We start from the raw sequence: 27,775 nt of genomic DNA, 5'->3' as shown, positions 1-27,775 counted from the left end.
CCCCGCGTGAGCGCGCATGGCGTTGTTTTCCCTTTGTTGGCGTTTCGGTCGTGGTAAATGAACCGAATCAAAGCACAACACAAAACTATCTTCGAACGAGTGTCGCGTGTAATACTCTCTTTTTTTAAGCACCTACGTAAAAACGAGGCCCGTACGTATGTTCGTCATTTTCGTGTTCAAAAACCCTTTTCATGAACATAAATTGAACTGTTACATGATTTGCGGTTGAACATGGTCAAATAGTGGTCCTTTATCGAGCAAATTACGTACGAAAATAGGGCAGATAGAAAACTGGGCACGAGAACGGGCAGCCCTGTCATGACGTCATCAGACCGCACCTCGGGGGCCTTTTACTGAATGTCTGGAGCGCGCTAAACCAACCACATTTGTAGTTCATGTATATGTTTTCATCACGAGATATTTGCTCTTTTCACTTTTTGTTGTATTGGTAACATTGTTCCCTGATGGAGGAGGTCGACGTTGACCCGACAATTACCGTAAGTGACTTCTGTCGCTGAGTTTCTCTCGCTCCTTCTTGCTCACAAGCCAGACGTCCGCCGAAGCTTTTAAACTATTCGGCACGAAATGTAGTTTCTGGAGTGCAGGTTCATGTTTAGAGATGACAAGTGTCGGTTGCTGTTGGGTTTATGGTATGCATTTTTTTTTTTTACATTTATTTTAGATTTTTTTTCTTGCAGAATATTCCCACATCCAGTCATGTGAAACATTTGGGTTTTGCGTGGGGACCAGGAGATATCCTCGTGTATGAGACCCTTTACAAACCATCAGGTATGTATGTGTGTACATATTACAGTGAATATAAGACGTATTCACACCCCTGTTCAAATGCCAGGTTTTGGTGAGGGAAATAAATGAAGATAAACCAAGATAGATCCAGTCAAAGCTATTTCCCCCATTAATGTGACCTATACCTTGTGGTGCCATGATTGGGTAGAAAAGGAGCTTCCCTGAATTGCTCAGTCATTCACAAGCAAAGATGGGGCGAAGTTCACCTCTTTGTGAACAAGTGCGTGAGAAAATAGTCAAAGGCGAATGTTCCTCAACGTACAATTGCAAGGAATTTAGGGATTTCATCATCTACGGGCCATAATATCATCAAAAGGTTCAGAGAATCTGGAGAAACACTGCATGTAAGCGGCAAGGCCGAAAACCAACATTTAATGCCCGTGACCTTCGATCCCTCAGGCGACACTGCATCAAAAACCGACATCAATGTGCAAAGGATATCACCACATCACCACTTCAGAAAACCAATGTCAGTAAATATAGTTCGGCGCTTACATCTGTAAGTGCAACTTGAAATTCTACTACGCAAAGCAAAAGCCATTTATCAACAACAACATTTATCTTCTCTGGGCCCGAGCTCAAGTAAGATGGGCCGATGAAAAGTGTTCTGTGGTCCGACGAGTCCACATTTCAAATAGTTTTGGGAAATTGTCGACATAGTGTCCTCCGGGTCAAAGAGGAAAAGAACCATCTGGACAGTTATGGACGCAAAGTTCAAAAGCCAGCATCTGTGATGGTATGGGGCTGTGTTAGTGCCGATGGCATGGGTAACTTCCACATCTGTGAAGGCACCATTAATGCGGAAAGGTACATACAGGTTTTGGAGAAACATATGCTGCCATCCAAGCAACGTCTTTTTCATGGACTCCCCTGCTTATTTCAGCAAGACAATGCCAAACCACATTCTGCACGTGTTACAACAGTGTGGCTTTGTAGTAAAAAGAGTGCGGGTACTAGATCATTGTATTCTGTTTTTATTTATGTTTAACACAACGTCCCAACTTCATTGGAATTGGGGTTGTATGATAACCTTTTCCACCTCAGCCTAATGCAGTGTGCCCCAACCAAGGCACACATTTGACATGAGAAAAATCTTATGGGGCACCACCGAACAAAAATGTCACAAAAAAGTTTATACACTGAAATAATGATGATCTCTTCTTAATTTACTCACAAATGAACTTACTCACTGTGAAGTCTGGGCCTTCTAAAGGGAATGCAAAGCTGATGTGCTTCAAATTTATTATTTAAAATACATTTGATTAAAATTAATTAACAAATTATTTAGTAAAATGAATTGAAAAAAGGTTGAATGTTAATGTAAACAAAGTAAACATCTATTTTTTATGTATTTGTAAAATAAATTCTGCTCATAACAATATTGACAAAAAATACATTAAGCTATTTCATTAAATGTAAAAAATATATATATAAATAAATGTAAAACTGTTTAAGAAAAAACTCAAATTTACAGTAAACAAATGATTTAATAGGTAAATAAATTTTTAAAAAATGTCAAAATTAAACTCTTGGGAATATAAAGGCCAGACTTTGCCTAGCCCTAGTTAGCCCTGGTGTAACTCTTACCTACTTACTTGCAAGGTCTGAAATGAACACTCGCCAGGTGCCAAATGCGAGTAAATTTTCTGTTTGGTGTGTACATCTCAGAGGGCTTTCCGTCACATGGCGAGTAAATGTTTGTACCTTCATGTATTTTAGACCTGCCGAAGAGGACCGAGACGATGGAAAAACAAAGACAATTTGCGCTCATAGTGCACAAATCAAAAGTCAAAAAGTTAATTTCGGACACTGCTTGTTTGTGCCTTCCATTTGCAGGAGCTTCGGGGTCAAGCAAGACATTCGTCCACGAGGTCAGGAAAGATGAGGACATCTATTCCCCCATTTTGCGCAAACTCTTCAATGAGTCGCACCACATTTTTGTTGGCCTGCAGACAATCCGAGAGGAAATCCCCAGCAACAAGAAGAAGTCCCAGTAAGGCCAACTCAAAAGATATTCAGTAAACATTTAGTCATTGTGTCACACGTTTTTTGTTTCTCCTTAGATTTGTCAGCATTAGTAAAAATTATAGATCTGTAATACGGGCCTGTATCGAGGAGCTTCAACAAGTTGCAGGTTTGCATTTTCTTACTACGATTATTGATGTTTACCACCTACTCAGTGATGAGCCATGATTTGTTTTGTTTTTTAAAAATAGTTAATACCAAAGACTCGGCGGTGTGCACCCAGTATGGCAATCAGGTGTGTACGATTTTACATTCAGCATCATTCCGAACGTTTCTTTTATCGTAGGATAACGTAAAATAAATATACTGACCTTATAAAGTGGAATTAGTAATGATGTTTGATCCCACTTTTTTCAGACCGATAACAGTACTAGTGTTCATTATTGAGTACTTTCTGATAACGTTACCAAATGTCAATTTAAAATGTGTTCTTCCATAAGTGACTGTACAGTCTTTGCATCTCACCTTGCCTTTTTGTTCTATTTTACCAGGTGTCAATCCTGTTGGCCATAGAACTCATCTGGAATCTTTGTGAAGTGCTCTTCATTGATGCTGGTCGGTGTCCCTGAACACTGGTTTATTTGATCGTTTCTCTGTGACAACTAGAGGTGTCAAAATGTATCGATTAATCGTCAACTAATTGATCGTCAAATTACTCTTGTTTTGATCATCGATTAATAAATAGTTCAGAGCTGCTGTTTAACGTAAAATTGTTCAAATCCTCTGAGTTCAGCCTCTCAACAGTAAATATTCTCAGAACAAAAATGAAGGCAGACTATTTTTTTGTGTCTAATCAAAATAAGACATTTGCCAGCATCAGCTTTCACTTTGGAAAACGACGATCAACATTTATGCTGATTTTCTGATGTTATGGATCAAACCAGCGGCACGGTGGACGACTGGTTAGCACATCTGCCTCACAGTTCTGAGGACCGGGGCTTCGAATCCCGGCCTTGCCTGTGTGGAATCTGCATGTTCTCCACGTGCCTGCGTGGGTTTTCTCTCGGTACTCCGGTTTCCTCCGACATCCCAAAAAGATACGTGGTAGGTTGATTGAAGACTCTAAATTGCCCGTAGGTGTGAATGTAAGTGTGAATGGTTGTTTGTTTATATGTGCCCTGCGATTGGCTGGCGACCAGTTCAGGGTGTATCCCGATGATAGCTGGGGTAGGCTCCAGCACGCCCGCGACCCTCGTGAGGAGAAGCGGTACAGAAAATGGACATGCGTTTTCCTATTGTTGCAACGTCGCGACCCACTTTCACAGAAGTTAAGAACAATAAAGATTGTTTTTGTTTAAAAATAGCCTCTCAAACCACATGTACATTATGTTATATTTTAAAATGCCGTTTCAAAGGAGTTTGCCGTACCGCCAATGGCACATTGCTCCCCATAACGTCCGCTAACCAAAGGCTGAGCTGCACTGTATTTGTTTACAGAATAAACTAGTGGTGAGAGCACAAGGAAGTCACATTTCTTGTCACTTTCCCAATATGTATACAAACTTGGCACTCCTCCGTACTGTACTGGGGGAAAAAAAGAAAACCCGAACAGGAAATGGGAATACAGTATATGTCATAAATTCTTTAGCTGAGTGTCCGTGACCCACTTAAAATGGGTTGAGAATCACTGCTCTAAACTGTGTGTGTCGTTAGCAGGCTCCCTGTTGCTCCACCTGCTGGACTGGGTGAGATTACATAAGGGAGAAGTAGACGAGAAAGCGGCGCACATGCTGCAAAGCGAAAGTCCCGCAGAGCACCGCGACTACTGGGACGTGGTAGGTGCATCGCGTCCTACTGTGCACACTGCGTCCGTGAACGCACGCGCAGTATTGGTGGTATTTTGCCCCCACAGGTGGTGAGCTACGTGTTGCAGGGGCGTTTGGAAGAAGTCAGACAGCTGCTGGCGAAGCAGGCCACCCTCCAGCCCGCTGCCAAGAACATTTTCAAGCTAATGGACAACCTGCTTAGCAAGATGCCCTTCTATAATGTAAGATACTGTATATTAGTAGTTTAAACCGTAACTTTACCACGAACTATGGTCCCAAAACACTTTCACTGCAAAAACTCCAAACCTTCCCATGAATTTCTTATTTCCAGTGAAAACAGCTTACTGTTCTTATTTGAACAGTTTTTACTTTTTTCAAAATGTTCAGCAAGACAAAGACTGTAATGTACATTATGTGCCATTGAAATAAGCACCACTATTGTTTGCTCTTCCTTCAGCCGGGTGGTACCCAAACGCCGACAGAGTTTGACGTGAAGTGGCGACACTGGCACGACGAAGTGGACTGCTGTGTCCAGGACAACTCGTTTGCCAGCAACCCACACCTGGAAGTCATATGCAAGGTCAGACGACCCTCAGCACAGCATATTTTAGAAAGTGTAATTAATGTACACACTCCAGTATTTGTGTGTTGGACGTGTACCTTGAAGGGGCGTGGCCGAGTGAGTGAAGGTAGGAGATAGAGCAGAGATTCCAATGATTTGGATTTTGGACGTATTTTGTTCTGGGGAGTTTCCATGTGTTCCGACGAGGCAACGATTCGATTTGTATCATGATTCGCGGTTGCTGATTCGATTGAAGATGGACATTGGTTAATTTAGAACGATACGATCTGAAACGATTCAGTGGCTGGAAATGGATTGAATTTTTAAAAACAAGATACACCTCGTTTTAGAAATTGCCAGTTTATGCTATCAGTCAATAGAAAACCTTATTGACGGGCTTGCTAACATTAGCATTAGATCACAGGAGGGATTTACCTTCAAAAAACGAATATTTACACACAAACGGCATAGTAACACATACAGACAGACAATATACAATTCCGCGAAAAGGTATTGGGCCCCCTTCTCAAATATTTTTGTATAGTTTCTCCACTAAGGTCATCAAACAAATGGGAAGGGAACTTAAAGGTCAGAGGACAAAGATGTTAAAAATGTTCTTGATAACTTTAGAACCCCTTTAAAACCCACATCTGCCATTTCGAAGTGATTATATAGCATATATACAGCAGTTAAATCGATAAATATGATTCAGAATGTGCCTTCTGCTTTTTGCGTCTAGCGCCTTCCGGTCTTCAGCTCGATCCAGGCCTGTGACGTAACACTAGCCAAACAGCCTGTTCGTTCGGCGTTGTGGGCTATTGTTCCCCCGTCCTTGTATGATTTAGCAATTTCACGACGGTTTATTGTGTGGTATTTGGTTGTACAAATGGTTCAGGCAGTGGCAAGAGTTTCGTTGGCGTTCCAAGTGAAAAAGGAATACGTGACCAGCGGATAGGTAAAGTCAATTGACGGGAAAAACAGTTCTGACGCTTCTGCTGTTGAGGAGTAATGGTACTTGTACTCCGTTACAATGATCTAAATGTCGCTCGCTACTTTTATTGATCAATGATTGCTTATTTATTCACACACTATTTTGTGTGTGAGACTATGACTTCGAATTCCGCATTGGGCGCCGTTTGCGCCAATCCAATTTAAGTGCTAGTGACGTTTAAGTCTAGTTCACCAATCAAACGGCACCAGAAAGTCACATGACCTCAACACAACGGCTTATTGTGTCATTTAGCGGGAGTGCAGAACGACTTGCTCACAGACAAATGATCAGATATGAACAAAAGATTTACAATGGTATGTGCTTCATCACAACAAATTAAACTCATCAAGACACCACTGTATATCCCCTTAGAGTTCTATTTCCTGTCGTTTTAGATCTTAGTGGGAGATGAAGACACTATGCTGGCACACAGAGAACTTCTGGGCACCTGGTACCACTTCCTGGTCACAAGACTGCTCTATTGCCACCCCACAGTCAAATCTACAGAGCTGCATTTCTATGCCCAGGTAGGGTCACTAGTGCAGCACTGTTTGCTGTTCATGCCGTTGCTTTATCTACTGTGTATTGTGTTTGTGTTCTCTTTGCAGTCATGCATGACCATGTTTGTGGACCCCAGGAGTGTGCCAGAAGCCCTGGACAGCATCTTACTAGCCGCCTTTGAGTTTGACATCCATCAGGTCATCAAGGACTGCAGGTAGCGCGGCTTCATGTTATTCACGGTGTGTTGGGAATAACTCCCTATTCACTGTAAATTGTGGCCTATCTAAGCAAAGCCAATTTCTTTATATAGCACATTTCATACACAAGGTAACTCGATGTGTTTCACATCATTAAAAGCATTCAAATACAAAGAAAAAAAACAGCTTATAAACATTTGAAACAAAGAGGGGAAAACAAATAAAATAAAAATACAATTAAAACGGCATACAGTGCGAGAAATATAATTTAAAAGTGGCAATGCTCTAAAACGCATGGGGAAAAAGAAGAGTTTTAAACCTGGACTTAAAAACATGCACACTTGGGGCTGATGTCAAAACAAAAAAATCCATATCACATTGTGATCATAGTGTTTTAATTAAAGCATTCTGATACAAATAATATTTTTTTCTAGCAATCCAATTTTACAATTATGTATTGTATTACAAAAGAACACATTCACTCCCATTTACGCAGTGTCCCTGAACGTACCCTGTGCACTCACGCAGCTGCAGCGTGCCTGCCTAGTTTAATTCTGAAGCGCGAAATAGGGAATGGAGCAGGTGTACAATCTTTTAAATCTTTTGAGGATGTCCAAACAGGTCCCTCTGCTGGTCACTTTTAATATTACAGCATATTCACTGTATATGACAGTAAACCAACATCGCATCAGACCCATTGCGACGTCCATCACAATGACGATCCTCAAATAAAATATTGTGCAGTCCTCCCTTCAGTGTATTCCACAATGGATCTTGAAAAGTAGTGAACAATTTATGGTCACTAGAACAGCAATATAAGCATGCACATAAAGTGCTTTGTTTGTGTTGATTTTCTAAAATACAATCCTCTTAAAACAGGCTTGTTATTTATTTGTCCAGTATTTATTATGGAAGGTCCACCAGCCGACCTTGATCTGGTACGTTGTAATTATGCAAGAGTAATGCCAAATTAACAACATCCATATTGTTCCAAAACGTGTTTTTATTTGAATGATGAGTGAATTGTTGTGCAGTCCACTATAAAAAAAAAAAAAAATCTTTAGGCAGTCGTAACTTGATTTATGAGTTGATTTCATTTTGTCAACTCAATCTACTCTTGTATTAAATCAAGGGTGGAAATGAAGAAAATCATTCAAACACACAAAAAGGTTAACGCCGAAGCTTTGCAGGGAACGGGGAAACACTCCGTAAAAGATAGGGAATGTCCAAAGTTTGGGATTGTTTCACACCTAAAAAAGAAGGGAGTACAATCTGTCTATTGCAAAGCAGAACAGGCTTACGCAACAGCACGTCTACAATTGCTGACACAAGGTAACCTAAACATAACCTCATAAAGCAAAAGCTATTTTTAATCCGAGAAATGGATGGGATAAAGAGTCAAATATTCAATATTTGATAGCTGCAGCCGTAAATCAAGTCAGTTTTTCCTATTCAAATGCCATTAATATTCTCCCTTTTATTTCCTCCCAGCATTGCGCTCAACAACTGGTGGTTCGTGGCCCATCTGACAGATCTCCTCGATCACTGCCAGCTCCTCCAATCTCACAATCTACAGTAAGGACCGTACTTGTGCAGGGGTGTCCAACGAATTTTTGCCGCCGACCCTATTGTAGTTGTGATTTCGCTCAGAGGGCCGTGATGACTGCGAAACCATATAAATGTTTAATCGTCTCATCATATTACGTATGCACAACAAAATAATGGCTAACTAATTTTGAAGTCTGAAGTTGGGGCGCTGGTCCGGTCGGTGCCCGTGCCCCTCTCTTCGGGACTGGTCGGGGTGCTTCGGTTGGGCCCCCCCCAACGCTTGAATTGCTTGTGCTGGGACCACTAATGGCAACACAGGTTATACTAACATATCAACTCCCAGGTTCTTACAGGTGTTTAGACACTGAAAAAAAGAATCCTACCGCACCACTCGTCAATAGCAACTGCCCCCTCCATCCACAAATAACAACACAATTTGACTGTTGTAATGTAACTTGTGTTCAAATATCTAGACTGTCTCACTATTGTTCTGCTGTGGTTCTCGCCCCTTGTTCACTCTTGTCTGTTGCACAGCAAAACTGTTCTGGCACAAAGGCATGCAGATTCATCGTTCTGCAAGGCCATGCAGCTGAACAGGACAGGTTTAAAAAAAAAAAACGGAAGTCAAGGATAATTGTTTGTTGAACTATTGTTCAAGTTACTGTAAAAAATGATTACAAAAAAAAATCCTTGCAATATTGCAATGTTATTATTTACTAAATGACAATTTGACATTTTGAGCAAGAATCATGGAAGTTTAACGGACATGACTTGCTTTTGCGGGCCACATAAAATAATCTAGCGGGCCAGAATTGGCCCCCGGGCCTTGAGTTTGATAGAGGGATGAGAAATGACTGCAGAGAGGCCTTAGATCCTTCTTTTTGTCTTTTTAGCTTTGGCTCCAACTTGAGAGAGTTTCTTCTGTTGGAATACGCGTCTGGTCTCTTCACCCATCACAGGTATCGGCTTTATCATTAGGAACTTATTCACTGCTACCCATTTTCAAAGCAGAGTTCCCCAAGAGTCTGCAGATTTATGAGCACTAGTGTCCATATCAGAAGACATACGTATTTTAGTTTCGTCTTACTTGACAATAATAAGTACCAAAAGGTGTTTGGATTTGACTGAGGTATTGATTGCAAGCAGATGGAGATACAATGACGAGGCGACTTAAATATACAGTAGACACTAGATGATCTTCCGGACCTTTGGTCCCAAAACCTCTCTCGATCTCGACTGGACCTTTTTCAAATTTTAGTTCAATACCCCTGCAATTAATTGATTATCAAAATGGGTTGTAGATTAATTTGGTAATCCATTAGTTGTTGATTAATCGTTGCACCTCTACACTGACCCTTCCAAAAGAAAGACGAGACTCTCTTGTTTCACCAGAAACAAAGTTTCTGTCCTTTAGTAATCAATCAGCAGTAGAACTCAGGTTGGTTTCACCCAAAAACACCAGTTTTGATTAAAAAAAAAACTGAGAAAACGAGCTTTGTGTAAAAAAAAAAAAAAAGACTTTTACTCCTACACAAGCCAGTAAAAAGTCAATTTTCCATAATATGTCCCATTTAGACACATTCTTCAACGAGCCTCGAATCTTACCAGAGTTGCATTGTTGTGTCCAGTCTGTGGCAGCTGGCCGTGGACTACTTTGACCACTGCCAAGAGTTTGGCCGTGTCTACCTGGAGCTGCAGATGGAGCGGATCCCCTTAGACACCGAGCGCAAAGCCCTCAAGGTGCTCAGGATCTGTGAGCAAAGGCAGATGTCAGAGCAAGGTCTCACACACACACACACACACACTTTTTTTTTGCCCAGCTCCTTTTCCCCATTGCAAGCCGCTGTTTTTTTCAGTTCACTGTAAAAATTGTGGAACACAGGCTCCAGCTAGCGGTATCCCAGTACAGTTTATTTATTTTACTATATTTAAGTGCCGTCTTTTTGTTCAAACTGTGCATAATGTTACACTGGCTTACATTTTTAATCCAGTAGAGTACATTAGTTTAGTATAATTCAGGTGTATTTAACAAGTACAATACATTTGCATTGAATCTTTTTTCAAACATAGATTTGTATTGAATTTATGTGCAATACATTTGAATCATTTTGTTTCATTATTAGCTGAATGGTACAGTGGATCACAATAAGAGTAAATCTATTTTAATGTGATTTTACCCCAGTGAGAAGTATTTGTAAGATTATGGCCATGCGCGCTCTAAGGAACAACAGACTGGGTTCCGCTCTCTCCTGGAGCATCAGAGCCAAAGACGCTGCCTTCGCTACCTTAATTTCAGAAAGGTTTGGAAAAAAAATGCCTGGATTGCTAGTTGTGTTCCCTACATTTGTCTACATACAACTTGTGTATGTGTTTGTGTTTCAGGTTTTTACAGGATTACTGTGCCAGAGGGACCTTTTCTGATCTGGACCTCATTGACAATTTAGGTCCGGCTATGCTGCTCAGTGACAGGCTCACTTTTCTCGGTATGCACCAAGAACATACGGAGGAATATGAAAACTTTGATAAGGAGGCCAGGAGGGTTTCATTTGACCTGTTTTACAGCTCTCTGAAAAACACAAATTTGGTCCAAAAATCTGAATTTCAGCGTTTGCACGTAGAGTTTACGAGAATAAAGTTGTAAGGGCAAAAAAAATCCAGATTTTTATAGGAATTCATGTAGCAATCCTATTTCATGAGAATAATGTCAACATTTTAATATAAAACAGTTATGTAATTGGAGGAAAAAAGGTCAAGTATTGGAAGAATTAAGTTACCACGGTGCTTCCTCGCTATTTCACGGTTCACTTACTGCGGATACAGTGCATTGCGGATTTAAAAAAATTGATTAGTGTAGTGCAGTTACTCACTTGCACAGCTGAGAGACAAATCTCTCCAGGGTGTCCTGGTTCGTCCCTTGAGCCTTCTCCCAGTTGTCATTTTTTTTTGTTGTCATTTTGGTCTTTGTCTTAGGGAAGTACCGCGAGTTCCACAAATTGTACGGAGAGAAGCGCTTGAGGGAGGCGGCGAAGCTTCTCCTCTCCTTGATGACCGCTAAGATCGCCCCCAGAAGCTTCTGGGTGACTCTACTGACCGATGCTCTGCCGCTCCTCGAGTATAAAGAGGTGAGTAAGCCAAAAAAAAAAAAAATCTAGTTCGGAGTGGGGTTACGAAGGGGCGGAACATTGGCAAAAATGTTCATTTGAATCACCCATGCTGCTTATCAAAGTCTATCGATGGTCTCAAATGATTTTTGCTTCCGCGACCACCAAAGCGGCATTCCGCTTGGCTTGGCTCAGAACCCCTTAAGTTTTTTCACCCTTTGTTATTTTACAGCCATTTACTAAAATGATTGAAGTTATTTTTTTCCCCCCCTCATTAATGTACACACACCACCCCATATTGACAGAAAAAAACGGAATTGTTGAAATCTTTGCAGATTTATTAAAAAAAGAAAGTGAAATATCACACAAAGTATTCAGACCATTTGTTGTGACACTCATATATTGAACTCGGGTGCTGTCCATTTCTTCTTGAGATGGTTCTACACCTTCATTGGAGTCCAGCTGTGTTTGGTTATACTGATTGGACTTGATTAGGAAAGCCACGCACCTGTCTATGTAAGACCTTACAGTTCACAGTTCATGTCAGAGCAAATGAGAATCAGGAGGTCAAAGGAATGGAAGACGTTTGGGACGAGCAGAAACCTTCCTCGAGCTGGCCGACTCGTGGCTGCATTAGCTCAAAAGTGTGCTGCTACGAAATACTGAGCAAAGGGTCTGAATACTTACGGCTTTGTGATATTTCAACAATTTCGTTTTTTTTTTCTGTCAATATGGGATGCCGTGTGTATGTTGAGGGGAAAAAAACCAAATTATTTTAGCAACTGGCTGCAATATAACAAAGTGAAAAACGTAAGGGGGTCTGAATACTTTGCGTACACACTGTATATTAGCTAAGAGAACTAATCCATCGATTTCCATCATGGCGTGTGTGGCCACATTTCAGGTCATCTTCACATCAGAGCAAACATACGAGCTTATCTTCTGTTTGGAGCAACTCACCTCCTCGTCCTCCAACGCCACCAGCACTGACACCCCCATGCAGGTGCGCAGTTCCTCACTTTGTCCATGCCACTTCGAGATGTTCGTTGTCTTTAATTTTAGTTGCGGTTACGTTAGTTGACTGGAAACGTTTTTGGAAAATTCGAAATCAATTCCATCAGTTTGTTACTTGAAGGTTACGCATAAACTACATTCTGTAACTTCTTTTGAAGAACCGTACACGGTCAACCCTCAGGGAACAAGACGCGCAGTAAATAGCATTAATCAGTGCATTGCAGAATTTGTTGGATATACGTTTGTATATATGTTTCCTTACATACATATATTAATGCAATAGTATCTTATGAGTAGAAGTGCAAGAATTAATCGATTATCGACAACTTATCAAGTGAATCAACAATAGCAACCCCAATTTCGATGAAGTTGGGATGTTGTTAAACGTAAATAAAAACAGAATACAGATTTGCAAATCATGTTCAACCTATATTTAATTGAATGCACTACAAAGACAAGATATTTGATGTTCAAACTGATCAACTTTATTGTTTTTAGCAAGTAATCATTAACTTAGAATTTTATGGCTGCTACACGTTCCAAAAGAGCTGGGACAGGGTCATGTTTACCACTGTGTTACATCACCTTTTCTTTTAACAACATTCAATAAACTGAGGACACTAATTGTTGAAGCTTTGTATTCTTGCTTGATGTACAGCTTCAGCTGTTCAAAAGTCCGGGGTCTCCGTTGTCGTATTTTACGCTTCACAATGCGCCGCACATTTTCAATGGGAGACAGCTCTGGACTCTTTTACTTCAAAGCCACGCTGTTGTAACACGTGCAGAATGCGGTTTGGCATTGTCTTGCTGAAATAAGCAGGGGCGTCCATGAAAAAGACGTTGCTTGGATGGCAGCATATATTTTTCCAAAACACGGATGTACCTTTCAGCATTAATGGTGCCTTCACAGATGTGTAAGTTACCCATGCCATTGGCACTAACACAGCCCCATACCATCACAGATGCTGGCTTTTGAACTTTGCGTCCATAACAGTCCGGATGGTTCTTTTCCTCTTCGGCCCGGAGGACACGACGTCCACAAGTTCCAAAAACAATTTGAAATTTGGACTCGTCGGACCACAGAACACTTTTCCACTTTGCATCAGTCCATCTTAGATGAGCTCCGGCTCAGAGAAGCTGGCGGCGTTTCTGGGTGTTGTTGATAAATGGCTTTTGCTTTGCATAGTAGAGTTTCAAGTTGCACTTGCGGATGTAGCGCCGAACTGTATTTACTGACATTGGTTTTCTGAAGTGTTCCTGAGCCCATGTGGTGATATCCTTTACACATTGATGTCGGTTTTTGATGCAGTTCTGCCTGAGGGATCGAAGGTCACAGGCATTCAATGTTGGTTTTCGGCCTTGCTGCTTACATGCAGTGATTTTCTCCAGATTCTCTGAACCTTTTGATGATAAATTCCCTAAATTCCTTGCAATTGTACGTTGAGGAACATTCGCCTTTGACTATTTTCTCACGCACTTGTTCACAAAGAGGTGAACTTCGCCCCATCTTTGCTTGTGAATGACTGAGCAATTCAGGGAAGCTCCTTTTCTACCCAATCACGGCACCCACCTGTTCCAAACAGGTGTTTGACAAGCATTCCTCAACTTTCTCAGTCTTTTTTGCCACCTGTCCCAGCTTTTTTGGAACGTGTTGCCGCCATAAAATTCCAGGTTAATGATTATTTGCTAAAAACAAAGTTGATCAGTTTGAACACAAATATCTTGTCTTCGTAGTGTATTCAATTAAATATAGGTTGCACATGATTTGCAAATCATTGTATTCTGTTTTTATTTATGTTTAACACAATGTCCCAACTTCATTGGAATTGGGTTTGTATTTCGATCATCGATTAATCATTTAGAGCCGTTGTTTAACTTTAAGCTGTACAAATCCTTCGATTTCAGCCTATCAGCAGTAAACATGCTCAGATTTCTGTAGCCCTTCATGAAAGCAGACATTTGCAATCTGCTTTTTCTTTGGAAAACAATGCTCAACATTTTCTTATGGACCAAATCAGTAACTCAATCATAATCAATTTAGGGAAAAAATACGAGTCAATTTAATCTGTTATGAAAATAAACGTTATTTGCAGCCGTAGTATGGATAGTGTGTAATTGACATATAGTTGAACCTGAAATAGCCTCAGAAGGTTGTATCAAAGCGGCCGACTGGTTATCACATCTGCCTCACGGTTCTGAGCACTGGCCCTGCCTGCGTGGGTTTCCTCCCACATCCCAAAAACATGCGTGGTAGGTTGATTGAAGACACTAAGTTGCCCGTAGGTGTGAATTTGAGTGCAAATGGTTGCTTATATGTGTCCTGCGATTGAACATGCAAACTTCAATGCGAAATAAATTATCCGATTAATCGATGGAATAACAATGCAAAAAATATTTGATTGTGAGGAAATTGCACCCAAGGATGAACCTTATGGGTTTAATTTAGTTCCATTCCAATCCAGTTGAAATACTACCACTACTATAGTGGTCCGTCTGAGCTTGAACCCACAGTGATGCAATTTAATTGACTTTCCAAACAATATTATGGATTTAGATTTTTGGGGAATACAGTGGTACTTCAACTTAGTTGGTTAAAGAAATAGCCCCTTTACTAATAGTTAAGTTACATAGGCCAGCATTTCTGAACAGGACAGAGCATATTAGCTTGACACGGGAACACATACAGGCTGAAATATGATTGGACAAAAAAAATAAATCTCACCGTTCTGGGAAGGAGTGCAGCCTACGACAAGAACAAAGCATTACAGCTATCCATTTTTAAGAAAATAGGATCACTCAACATGTATCTAATTTTCAATCGTTATTGTCTATAAAAAAAAAACAAAAAGTTTCAAAAAACAACAACCACCAGACTTTCAATCTTGAGGTGACATAATGCCGCACGGCTCCCGCGGAGTGAAGGAATAGGTGTTTTGCAACACTTCTCCGACCATTTAACGTTTTAAATTGGTTAATAATGCATAAAAATTACAGATGACGTAGGGATAGACCAATACTATAGTATCGATTTGTGGGGGGGGGGGGGGGGTGGGAATGAGCCTATTTGTACATATTCTTTTTCATTTGTGTGTGTGTTTGCTGTTCAAGGATGAAGACCTGGAGGCCAAAGTAGAGCTCCTGAGATTCGCCCTGGCCAGGAACCTGGCCATGGCCATCGTCAACGAGGGCACAGTAGAAGTGTGAACACGCAGCAACAACAATGCTGTTTTGTACCGTTTGTATACATTTCCAACTAAAATTCTGTTTGATAACGAACCGACGCGTCTTCAATGACTCATTCACATTTATTTCATGCGGCAAACAAACTGAATGTACAAATGTAAAACTCTACATGTAACGTATTCACAAATGACAATGCAGTAATTTGATATGTACACTTAACACATGCTTCTGTACATCTTATACAAATGAGGCTTATCAGAGTAGTCACCATGACGCTAATCCACTGCTGAACATTTTAAATGTCCATATACTTTATTTCACATTGTTGCGGTTCAGTGTTAACCGACAATAAAACACAGTCAGGTACAGTGAACCCCTGCTAGTCGCAGAAAATACTCAGGTGACACCCACCCCGCCTCAAAAAGATTTATAATTGCTGATACATGCCACAAGATGGCAGCAAAGCACAAGTTTGGTTGAAATGAAGCTTGTCAACTCCCTTCAACATAGACTATATAAAAAGATGCTTTTTTTCCCCAGTCACTGACGAGATAGACTAAACTTTTCTGGTTTTAGGTTAATTAACGTTTCCAGAATAATTATTTTCTTCAAAGTCAGAAATTTACATAAATTACATTAGTATTTGGTGCCATTGCCTTTAAACTATGACTTGGGCCAAACGTTTAGATATCCATCCACAAGCTGCGTACAATTGTTGGCAGAAATTTTGACGCATTCCTCTTGACAGAACCGGTGTAACTGAGCCAAGTTTGTAGACCGCCTTGCTTGCACATTAATTTTCGATCGGATTGAGATCAGGACTTTGTGCTGGCCAGTACAAAACATTGACTTTGTTATCCTTAAACCAGTTTGGCAGTATGCGTCGGGTTATTGTCCGTTTGGAAGACCCGATTGTGCTCTGGCTTTTAGCTTCCTGGCTGACATCTTGAGATGTTGCTTCAGTATTTCCACAATGTTCTTTCCTTATGATGCCACCTATTTTGTGAAGTGCACCAGTCCCTACTGCAAAATAACCAGACACATTTCAAATTTGGGATGGTGTTCTCAGGATTGCAGGCTTCCGACCTTTTTCCTTCAAACGTAATGATGCTCATTATGGCAAAACAGTAACATTTTCGTTTCATCAGACCACAGGACATGCCTCCAAAAATAGCTCCTTTAGGGATCTGGAAATTGCACCCAAGAATGAACCAAACTTGTGCAAGTCCACAATTCTCTTCCTGATAGCTTGTTGATTTCTTTTTTTTTTTTTTTCTTACTTTCCCATGATGTTACACAAAGTACGGTAGTAGTTTTCGTTGGGCCTTCAAATACATCCACGGGTGTTTCTCTTAACACAAATGTCAATCAACATTCAGAGCTTTGAAAGACATGAGATCATCATCTGGGCTTTCCAAAATTGTTTAAAGACAGTAATATGTTTGTAAACTTCTGACTTTGAAGAAAATAATTGCCCCATTCTGGCATTTAGCAAATAGAAATCATCCATTTTCAACACCGCTTATCCTCGTTAGGGCCGCGGGGCGCTGGAGCCGATCCCAGCTGACTTCGGGCAAAAGGCGGACTACACCCTGAACCGGTCGCCAGTCAGTCGCAGGGCACAGATAGACACGGACTACCATTCGCACTCTCCGTCACTGAACCCACACTGCCCGCACCAAAGTCAGCCGAGTGTACCACTACACCATCAGTGACTCAAATAGAAATCATTGTGGCAACCCTAACTGACCTAAAAAGGAAACGTTGCACACTGTGTATGAAAACATATTTTCAACTGTAGTTCCTTAAACATCAAGATGCCACAAGATGGTAAAGCAAAATGCCAAACTGCGAATATGCAGGGGTTCGCTGTACTCCCCAATACCGGAAGAGGTTGAAGACAAATTCTAATCCAAATGCTAACAACTTTAAAACCAAGATTCAAATGGAATAAAATCTGTGGGACACTCAATTCATTGGCCGTTATAAATTATAGTACTTAAGTGTCATCGCAAACAATATATTTTTTTTTAAGCCGAAAGTGTTTGCTAAAACGTAGACAGTGACATTTTGTGTCAACAGTGAATAAATACAAATAAAATGCTAAAATACTGAAAATCAGTCACATTTAACGGATTCATTTTCTTGTGTCAAATCTGAAAATGTACGCATATATTTTTTCCATTATAGTCATTAACAGGAAAAAAAAAAAATGACTTCGATGTGTTGTTGTCGTCGGTGACGTGCTTTTGAGTTTTCACCCACTATTTTGTAAGTCATACTGAAATTGGCCTGTTCTGAGTGGGCGGTCCTGTCTCATGCAAATGAGCCACTGCTGCTCGTTTACTGGTTTACTGAAACGGTGCCAAATTAGCCATTTGGTTGTTGTTTAATGACTTTCCAACTGCTCTAGCGACTCCATTCGCAAAGAAATATTAATCTAGCAAGTTTGATTCCCACAAAGGGAAAAACAAATAAAAAATGAGCGTAATAATTTTCACATTTTTTTTTTGCGTATGACAAGAAAGGAGCCCAGTGGAGGGCAATCGCACTCAACATTGGCGACATGGTGTCTATTAAAATGAGGGTCCGACCGATGAATTGAATTTGAATGAATTGAAATTGGCCAGCCGATTTAATTGCTCGATATATTAAAAGAAAAAAAAATCAAAGTGTGAAAAAACGAACTGACCAAGCGACAAATACTCATGTTGTGGCACTTTTAATTTAAGGTGCACTGTATTTACTTAAAAGCGAATTTTCCGTAATATGTCCCCTTTAAATATGACTGTCTTCATCAGTGTTAGCTACCTGGGGGGGAAAAAAAAAAGAAAAAAAAAAAAGCTGTATATAAATAAAACATGTATCACTAAACCAACAAAATTTTGGGTTGTTACAATTGTATGAATGCAATGATAATAGGTCTTCACGGAGACTGGAGTGTAAGTGTGTTGGTTAAAGGTGTCCCCATGCCTCTGGCGGGGGGAACTGGTCCACCTCCCCCACTTCGTTGCACAGCACATCCCCCAACGTGAACGCCAGCTTGTAGCGCAGGCGCACCTTCTCCTGAAAACACGCAAACGGCAAAACGCTTACTTCCTGCGGCGGGGAGTATCGTGACGTTTGCGTGTGTGTGAGTGTGACTCGCCTTTGCTGGATTGGCCAGCAGCATGATCTGCGTGATGGAGGCCGGGGGCAAGATGGGGCTAAACCCGGCGAGTTCTGTTCCCGATGGGGGCTGCAGCTTAACCTTCATTGACTGCAACAGGAAGTCATCATTAAACAAGCGTGGCTGTAAAACACATTATCTAAAAAAAAAAAAAAGAAGCGAAAACTAACCATTATTTCAATAACTGATTCATTTGTCTTTTTGTTATTCATCCTTTAAACAGTGGGACATTATTTCAAGCTGAAAGGGCGGAAAATGTACAGACAAATGTTGATTATTCTTTTAGAGTAAAAGCAGATGTTTGCAAATGTCTTCTTTTGATTAAACGCAAAGATAATCAGTCTGCTGAGAATATTTACTGTTGAGAGCCTGAAATGTTATCTCTAAACGATTATCAAAATGGTTGTTGATTAATGTGATTACTGATTAGTTTTCAATGAATCGATTAATTGTTGCTCCTCGACTAAAAGGAAATGATGACGTTACCTTTGGTACGGCGGCTTGCAGTACCACCCCGTGAACAGGGAGTGGCGCTGTGTTAAGCATGGACACTACCATAACCAACACGTCGGGTCTGCCGGGGGGAGAGTCGGAAGCAAAGTTGAGCAGAACCCGAACACCGTCCTTGTCGTAGGCGGTGACCGGCAACACTTGACCTACAATAGGACGGACGCGTTAACCAATCAGACGCCTGCAGACATGACAACCAGCCAATTAAGGTTGCAGAATTCTGGGAATTTTCAAAAGGTGGAAACGTTCCTTGGAAATGAATGTGAATGGAGCAGGAATTTAGCAAATTGAAGTCGAGCTCTTAATGGGGGACTGAAATATAATTGGGAACATTTATTTTAGCAGAATCTTTTTCTCTTACTGGGTCTGATGGCCTCCATGGGAACGTGTACGTCGCTTAGGGATATCTGCGCAGCTCTGGCCGGGCTTCCCTGGAGGGCAGGGCGGGCCGGGGAGAGGGAGCGGAACAGCGGGCTGCCCGGGACGGAAGTCAGATTTTGGGTCAGGGCAGGCGAGCCGGGGAGGACGCCCTGGAGGAGAGAGGCTGGGGAGAGGGCGCTTGGCATGGCCGCAGGGGGAGGAACTACTGCGGGCACCCCAAAACTGCTTCCCATTGTCATGTGACTGGAAAAGTGGAAATTCAGTTCTTATTGACCATTACAAGTAGAGCTGCAACAATTAATTGATGAGTCGACAACGAATCAATTATCAAATTAATCGACAACTATTTTCATGAGTTTATAGAGATCTTGCTCAAATACCGTTGCATAACTACAAGCTTGTATTTTATTCGATTTCATCTTTTAAATGGTAATGGTATTTAATTCAGTGATTCTTTCGAGTACCACTTAGCGAGGCCACGTACGACGACCGGTACTCATACCACACTGAAAAGAACTACTAGTCGAAACGATGAATCCAGTATCGAAATAGTTGTCGATTAATAGATGAATTGTGACACCGCGAAAAGGAGAAAAAGTTCAATTCCACAAGAATATAGTTGAAATCTTCTCAGAGTAAGGAGAAGCGATACAAAAATAAAGTCAAATAAAAAAACACAGTAAAGCAGTACTTATTAGGATGCTACCTCTTATGATCCGGGAAGCCCATCATAGCCAAGTCTTGAAGGTGCCGGAGGGAGGCGGCGGCCGGTTCTGCTGGGGCCAAGAGTGAACCGGGACACACGGAACTCCCAAACAAGTCCGTACTCGATGCAGGGGCCTGCTGATATGGAAGGTTGCTTGAGCCTACAACTATGCAATTAAACCTGAATAAACTACTGTGCTGCTTAAGTAACACTACTGAACTAGTTTGCATGTGTCACACGCTACTAGCTCCCTGGACCTTACGAGTCGCACCCAAATGCCAAATAGTAATTTCTTGCCCAACTAGTATACCAAAAATGTCCTAATAGTCTGCAGAAATGTCGTTCTACTAGTGCGCGGAATTGTCTTACTAGGGAGGACAAAGAGCGACCACTTTGGCGCTAGTAGGACAAAACTGCATGCTACTAGTGCTACTATCCATCCATTTTCGACACCGCTCATCCTCACAAGGGTCGCGGGTATGCTGGAACCTATCCCAGCTGAGTGCGGGCGAGAAGCGGGGTACACCCGGAACTGGTTGCCAGCCAATCGCAGGGCACATATAAACAAACAATCATTCACACTCACATTCATGCCTTAAGTGGGGCTTACAGATACACAAGGTACAAGATATGGTACCTGTAAGGAAGTCCACTGATTGGATGCTTCGTCCGGCTTTGGTTTGGATTGGTCGCTCAGCAACGCAGGGAGGTCATCATTTAGTCCTTGTAGGGGGCACAACATTCATTTTGACTTTTGTACTTTTTGACTTAAGTGGTTGGACGAATACCTAAGGACAGCAGCTCATGATCGAGAAGCGAGAGCGCGTCGGAGGCCTCGTCGGGCGGGGAGCGACCGGGGCTGGCGAGCGAGCCCGGCGGGTGCTTGGGAGGCGGCGGCAGGGCGGGGAAACACGAGTCCGCCAAAATGTCCGACAGGTCGCCGGAGAGCGGGACGGAGGCCGCCGGGGGCGCCGGGGGGTCCGCGCCGGCCAGGTCGATCAACGTGTCTGTCGTCTCGGGCGAGTCTGCGGGACCACCGCGCCGCGATGGTGATGCTCCATGCAGAATGATCTTTTGTGTGGATGTCTATTTTTGTGTTGTGTAGTTTGTATGTGTGCATTTTGTGTTTGCGATTTATTTCAGTTTTGTGTGTGCGCGTTTGGCAAGTGTTTATTTTGTTTGTGTGTATGTTAGTGCGTTTGTGTGTGTCGTGTGCTTTGCCTGTGTGTGCTTAGTGCGTGTTTTTCATGGTCTGTTTTTTGTGAGTGCGTTTGTGTTTGTGCATGTTGTGCATTTATGTTTATATTTGTACATTTGTGTGTTTTGTTTGTTCTGTGTGTAGTTTGTCTTGAGTGTTTTGGGTGTGTTTTTTTTTTTTACGAGTATTTATTTTTGTGTGTGTTTCGTATTTGTGCGCGAGTGGTTTGTGTTTGTTTTACGTTTGTATACGAGCGTGTTTTTGTGTTGGCTTTGTGTGTGTGTGTTTTGTCGAGGTGTTTCCTGTTTGTATGTGATTGCTTTGTATGGTGTGTGCGTGCGTGTGCTTAATGATCTGACCTCTGCGTGCGTGCCCACGAGCTTCCTGGCTGTCTCCGTTGATGGGCAAACCCTCCACTATCGTCTTGTACGAGTTGATGACTCTGGAGAGGTCGTCGCTGGCCTGCAGGATGTCACCTGAGCACAATAAGCCACAAACCCATCATTAAGAATTACGGTACATTGTGTGTGATTGGTCATTGGTTAATCATGTGGAAGAAACTGACGGACAATGGAGTGCAATACTTGGCTTGCAAAGGCACCACTGAGTCATTCTCAACTAGTTTTTGCACCCCCCCTCAAAAAAAAAGGTCTACAAACCTAAACTGGCGTCGTTGTCCTCAGCCTCAGTGGCCATTTTGAAAGCGGCCCGCCTCAGCTTATCACAGCGCTCGTAGAGTTCCTGAGGCAGCGATGAACAACTTTGAAGAGTGACATTTCAACGGAAACGGTGACATTTTTGTTCAGACACTGACCTTAATAATCTCCTTGTCGGACTCCGAGGAGGCGTTTTTATCGTAGTGGGAGAGCATCTCGGACAAGAGCTTGACGTTGATATTCACCTCCTCCAGCGTGTTGTTGCGCTTTGACGCCTTCTGCACCCGCACCTCGTCCTGGCGAAGGAAAGGGGATGCTCACAACCTTGCATTATAACACACACCGAGTGTTTTACAACCTTTATCCAACCAAGGCGGTCATTAGAAAAACCTCACGGCACACTGCCCCAAAAGAGAGAGGGGGGGGGGGGGATAAAAAAAAAAAAAAAATATATATATATATATATATATATATATATGGTATGAATACTCTAATAATGATGATCTCGTTTCAATTTACTCACAAATAGACCTAATCAGGGTCAAATCTGGGCCTGTTTAGTTAAGTCTTTACTTTCCATCTCCGACAGCAACAAGTAGGTTAAGGTTGCGCATCCAGTTTGACAGCACATAAATGCGAAACAGAAACGATAACTGCATTCAATATTTCAAAATGCGTTGAAAAAAAAAAAAGAAGTAGTAAAAAGCGACATTCGGAAGTGTCTCACCTCTTTGACCATGTTTTTGATTAGCCTGTTGGCCTCCTGGAGGTCTTCGGGGTTTTTGCTGCGGAGAAGCTCAGCAAGGAGCTATGACACATGCACACGCAAACATAAATGCACACCACACACAATTCACGTCTAAAGGTGAAGGTAAAGGTTGACTTAATGAAATGTGTGTGTGTGTGTGTGCATGTGTATTGTGTAAGTGTAAAAGTAATAATGTTTACTTATTGAATTTAACTAAGGCCTGGTACACAAATAAGGACTTTTCAAATCTGAAAAAAAAAAAAAGACTTTCTTTGGAAAATACTTTTTGCCGTCTGGGGAAGCCCCTTTTATACCAAAAAAAAAAAAAAAAACGACATCGTGTAAAACATCCTTGTTTTTATTTATGGTTGTTTCCTTTTGTTGAGTCAGGATGCTTCCTGATTGGCTATATTCTGTTCCATGTCACAATTCACGGCGTCATGAGATCGGTGGTGCGTGGGGTGTTGATATCGGCGCATATCGCACACAATACGACCAAAACTGTAAAATGCTAGATTTTTTAAAATCTGAATTACAATCATCCATCCATCCAATAATATAACAACATCAAAAACGCCCTCACCTTCCCCATGTCCTCGTTGTCGAACACGGGGTGTTTGGGCCGTGTGGGCGGAGAGGGAATCAAAGTCCGGTCCAGCGGTAACTCTGGATCCCGCGTCACCAGCCCTGTGGGAAGACTGTTGTAATAAATAAAGAGACGAGTGGGAAAGGCCTGATCCAAAAAAGGGTTGACGCAAACCTTGTCTTCTCAGTGTCTGGTAGGCTTCGTTTATCTTGGCCTCATTGGGGAACGCAACAGTCCAGCTGTACAGCATTTCGACGATCTTTGTCTTCACCTTCTCAGGCGCCGTGTCGCCCATGTACTGGAAATCAGCAAAAGGACAATTCTTACATAATTTGGGCTTCCAGCTCATAAAACCCACGAAATCAGGAATTCCAAACAATTTGAATACTGTGACGAAATCAGCCCAGATTTTGCAGGCCATAAATGTTTTAAACAGAGTGTCACACACTAATCATCGACTAAACTCAAAGCACCTGCACGGGTTTCTCCAGGTGTCATTCAATCGCTTCAGTTGGGTTCAACATGGGGAAGACTGCAGACTTGACAACTGGCCAGAAGACCATCATTGAGACCCTCCATAGGATGGGTAAGCCACAAACGTTCATAGCTACGGAGGCTGACTGGCTGTTCACAGAGTGCTGTGTCCAAGCATATCAATGGAAAGTCACGTGGGAGGACAAAATATGGCAGAAGATGCACCAGCAAAAGTGATGACCGTGGGCTTCAGGGGATTATCAAACAGGAAGATGATGGGAGATGGGCTACAACTGTCGGGTTCCTCGGGTCAAGCCACTTCTGAGCCTGAGCCAACGTAGGAAGCGTCTCAACTGGGCCAAGGAGAAGAAGGACTGGACTGTTGGCCAGTGGTCCGAGGTCCACTTTTCCGATGAAAGTAAAGTGCGCCATTCATTTGGGAATCCAGGTCCAAGGGTTTGGAGGAAGACGGGTGAAGAACAGAACCCAAGCTGCTTGATTTCCAGTGTGAAATATCCACAGTCAAGTCATGATTTGGGGTGCAATGTCCAGTGCAGGTGTTGGTAAACTCTGCTTTCTTAAATCCAAATTCACCGCAACAGTTTACCAGAATTCTTTAGATGACTTCATGATTCCTTCTGGTGAGGATCTGTATGTAGATGCAGATTTCATCTTCCAGCAGGAGCTGGCCCCTGCCCATACCGCCAGAAGCACCAAAACCTGGTTTGATGCCCATGCCATCACAGTGCTTGACCGGTCAGCCAACTCACCGGCTCTAAACCCCATTGAGAATCTATGGGGTATTATCAAGATGAAAATGAAGGGCGCCAGACCCAAAAACAAAGAACTGACAGCAAGCATCAAGGAAATCTGGGCTTCCATAACTGCCAGGCAATGCCACAGGCTGATAGCCTCAATGCCACGGCGCATCGCGGCAGTGATTAAAGCAAAGGGATTCCCAACCAAGTAGCGAAGATTAACCTACCGTTTTGAAAGTACCATATTTTGATTGACTTAATGTGACCCTAATTTCCTTTTTTTCCCCGACAAAAACTGAGAAGTAAATGGTGATTTCTTCACAGTGTTCCTGATTTCGTGGGTTTTATGAGCTGGAAGCCCAAATTATTTAAAAAAAACAAACAAATAAAAACTGGAAATCATTTAAATTGTGGGCCCTGAATCTATAATCTATGAAAGTAATTTTTTTTTTTTTTTTTTTGTAAATGGAATTATGGAACTAGATAAAACTTTTCCATATTATTCAAAGTTTTTGGAAAGGGTCTGTATACTCACTCACTCACTCTCTCCTCTGGACATGTCCAAACCATTGAAGCCTGCTCTCTCCAAAACATCTAACCTTGACCGTCCCTTGACCGAGCTCATTTCTAATCCTATCCAATCTGGTCTGGTCACTCCTAGAGAGAACCTCAACATTTCCGCCACCTCCATCCAGCTCTGCTTCCTGTCGTCTCTTCAGTGCCACTGCCTGTAATCCGTACATAGCTGGCCTCACCACTTGACACCTTCCTCCACCCGTTCCAACGTGCCTGTTCTTCACTTCCTTACCACAATCACCATTGTTATGGACTGTTGACCCCAAGTATTTAAAGTCTTCCACCCTTGCTATCTCTTCTCCCTGTAGTCCTACTCTTTCCCCCACCAACCCTCTCATTCATGCACATATATTCTGTCTTTATTTCGGCTAATCTTCATCCAGTGCATGCCTCCACCTTTCTAACTGTTCCTCCACCTGCTCCCTGCTTTCACTGCAGCTCACAATGTCATCTGCGAACATCATGGTCCACGGGGATTCCAGTCTAACCTCATCTGTCAGCCTATCCATCACCACTGCAAACAGGAAGGGGCTCAGGGCTGATCCCTGATGCAGTCCCACCTCCACCTTAAATTTGTCTGTCACACCTACAGCACACCTCACCACTGTTCTGCTGTCCTCATACGTCCTGTACTATTCTAACATACTTCTCTGCCACTCCAGACTTCCGAATGCAGTACCACAGTTCCTCTCTGGGTACTCTGTCATAGGCTTTCTCTAGATCCACAATGTAGCTCCTTTTGACCTTCTCTGTACTACTTCATCAACACCCTCAAGGCAAATAATGCATTTGTGGTGCTCTTTCTAGGCATGAAACCATACTGTTGCTCGCAAATACTCACTTCTGTCCTGAGTCTAGCCTCCACTACTCTTTCCCATGACTTCATTGTGTGGCTCAGCAACTTTATTCCTCTATAGTTCCCACAGCTCTGCACATCACCCTTGTTCTTAAAAATGGGCACCTTTTCCTCCATTCCTCAGGCATCTTCTCACCCGCTAGACAATAATAAATGGTCTCTTAATTTTTTTTCAGAACTGTATGTTAGCATTAAGCCAGCAGACTTTGGTTAGATGAAATATGGTTGGTTTAAACATTTTGGTGTTTAAATACACAGTTTAATTCTCTTATTTTATGTGTCAGTTTTGACAGTAAACTTTAAAACCAGGAGTGACAAACAACTTGAAGCAAGCACGCTTTGCCTCTCATTTTGTGTGAGAAAGTCTTTTCGTTTTCTCAAAAGTGATGTTATATGATAGTCTCCCATTTCTTGACTGTGAGAACGAAAACAGGCGCTGAGGAATACTTTAAAAAGCGTGTTGAATAATTTTTAATATTTTACACGTGGGACGGGAAAAGTATCTACAAAAAAAAAGTTAGCTCTAGATTTTCACATATCACACTTAATGACAACTCACCTTTGGAGACACGACTTTTATCAGTTCGTTTAAAAATCTGTATTTCCCGACTTCATTATGAAACCTCCTCCCGCAGTTCTTCATGCATGCCTCTAACACCTGCACACAATCAGCAAATTCAAAGCAGTCACTATTGGCTTCTGCTGCACTGAAGATTTCTTTTTTTCCTTCTTACGGTCAGCGCCTGAAGAGCTTCCCATTCTTGTGGTGAATGGATTTTGTGGACCAGCAGCGGTATTGCAATCTGAGGACTGCAAGAGGACAGTCCAAATTATAAAAAGTGTTTTTTTTTGTTTTTTTTTAAAGGTAAAATATCAACGACAAAACGTTTTGGAGAAATCGAACAAACCCTTCCAGTTCTTTGTTAACTTGATCACAGAAACCTATAATGTACTCCCAGTCTTCTTGTCTGTTTGCTGGATGGGTGGCTTTATCTGATAGACATACATTTTCACATAATTACATATTTATCAACACATTGAAAAGACATGATTCAAAGATCTCCACCCTGATGACTAAAAATGATGCACACACACACACACACCAGATTAGAGACCCAACAACGGCGCCGAAAGTGCCGTAAAGCCGCGCTGACAGCTACACTATGAAATAATTTACTGCCACGTAACGCGAACTTTGAAATTTTCATGGTTACTTGAGTATTTTAATTGATAAATTTGCAATAATCACTCACTGAGCCAGGATTCAAGCGACTCCCCTTCCTGGTACGCCATAGCAATCAAAGCATCGCGAGATATCACCATTCACCGTCGTGTGAACGAGAGTTGGAAATTAGTGTCATTCTTGGCCAAATACTATTTTAAAAAAAGTTTTAAACACTATAAAACATAAAATAAAATACAAATATATAATACAGTTTAATTTTAATTAGGTTATTTATCT

The 27,775-nt window shown here is 41.8% G+C and overlaps 2 protein-coding genes across 7 annotated transcripts; one reads left to right on the top strand and one right to left on the bottom strand.

Annotated features, from left to right (window-relative positions):
- Positions 1–31: 31 nt before the first annotated feature.
- nup85 (nucleoporin 85) lies at positions 32–15,788 on the top strand. 2 transcript variants are annotated; one of them, XM_061749086.1, is made up of 19 exons: positions 32–497; positions 699–789; positions 2,644–2,800; positions 2,871–2,941; positions 3,024–3,067; positions 3,324–3,387; positions 4,489–4,607; positions 4,685–4,819; positions 5,056–5,178; positions 6,547–6,678; positions 6,760–6,866; positions 8,341–8,424; positions 9,291–9,356; positions 10,026–10,177; positions 10,580–10,697; positions 10,780–10,880; positions 11,368–11,519; positions 12,403–12,501; positions 15,621–15,788. In XM_061749086.1, exons 1-19 carry the CDS (start codon positions 465–467, stop codon positions 15,714–15,716), a joined length of 1,944 nt encoding a protein of 647 aa, XP_061605070.1. In that variant the 5' UTR covers positions 32–464; the 3' UTR covers positions 15,717–15,788. The 2 variants fall into 2 exon arrangements, with proteins under 2 accessions (XP_061605070.1, XP_061605069.1); XM_061749085.1 differs by having other exon boundaries at positions 4,486–4,607.
- A 1,163-nt stretch (positions 15,789–16,951) lies between these two features.
- gga3b (golgi associated, gamma adaptin ear containing, ARF binding protein 3b) lies at positions 16,952–27,712 on the bottom strand. Of its 5 annotated transcripts, none has more exons than XM_061749080.1 (17): positions 27,567–27,712; positions 27,222–27,306; positions 27,048–27,123; positions 26,873–26,971; positions 23,824–23,947; positions 23,647–23,750; positions 23,043–23,123; positions 22,474–22,611; positions 22,319–22,400; positions 22,019–22,135; positions 21,250–21,486; positions 21,099–21,184; positions 20,462–20,598; positions 19,736–19,998; positions 19,351–19,520; positions 18,844–18,954; positions 16,952–18,761 (listed from the first exon to the last, which is right to left on the bottom strand). In XM_061749080.1, the coding sequence occupies exons 1-17, from the start codon at positions 27,634–27,636 to the stop codon at positions 18,651–18,653; spliced, it is 2,091 nt and encodes a 696-aa protein (XP_061605064.1). In that variant the 5' UTR covers positions 27,637–27,712; the 3' UTR covers positions 16,952–18,650. The 5 variants fall into 5 exon arrangements, with proteins under 5 accessions (XP_061605064.1, XP_061605065.1, XP_061605067.1 ...); XM_061749081.1 differs by having other exon boundaries at positions 20,462–20,595; XM_061749083.1 differs by lacking the exon at positions 21,250–21,486.
- Positions 27,713–27,775: the final 63 nt, after the last annotated feature.

This window comes from Phyllopteryx taeniolatus, chromosome 16, assembly GCF_024500385.1.
Source record: "Phyllopteryx taeniolatus isolate TA_2022b chromosome 16, UOR_Ptae_1.2, whole genome shotgun sequence".
Classification (NCBI taxonomy): Eukaryota; Metazoa; Chordata; class Actinopteri; order Syngnathiformes; family Syngnathidae; genus Phyllopteryx; species Phyllopteryx taeniolatus.
This window is presented reverse-complemented; position numbering and strand designations above follow the sequence as displayed.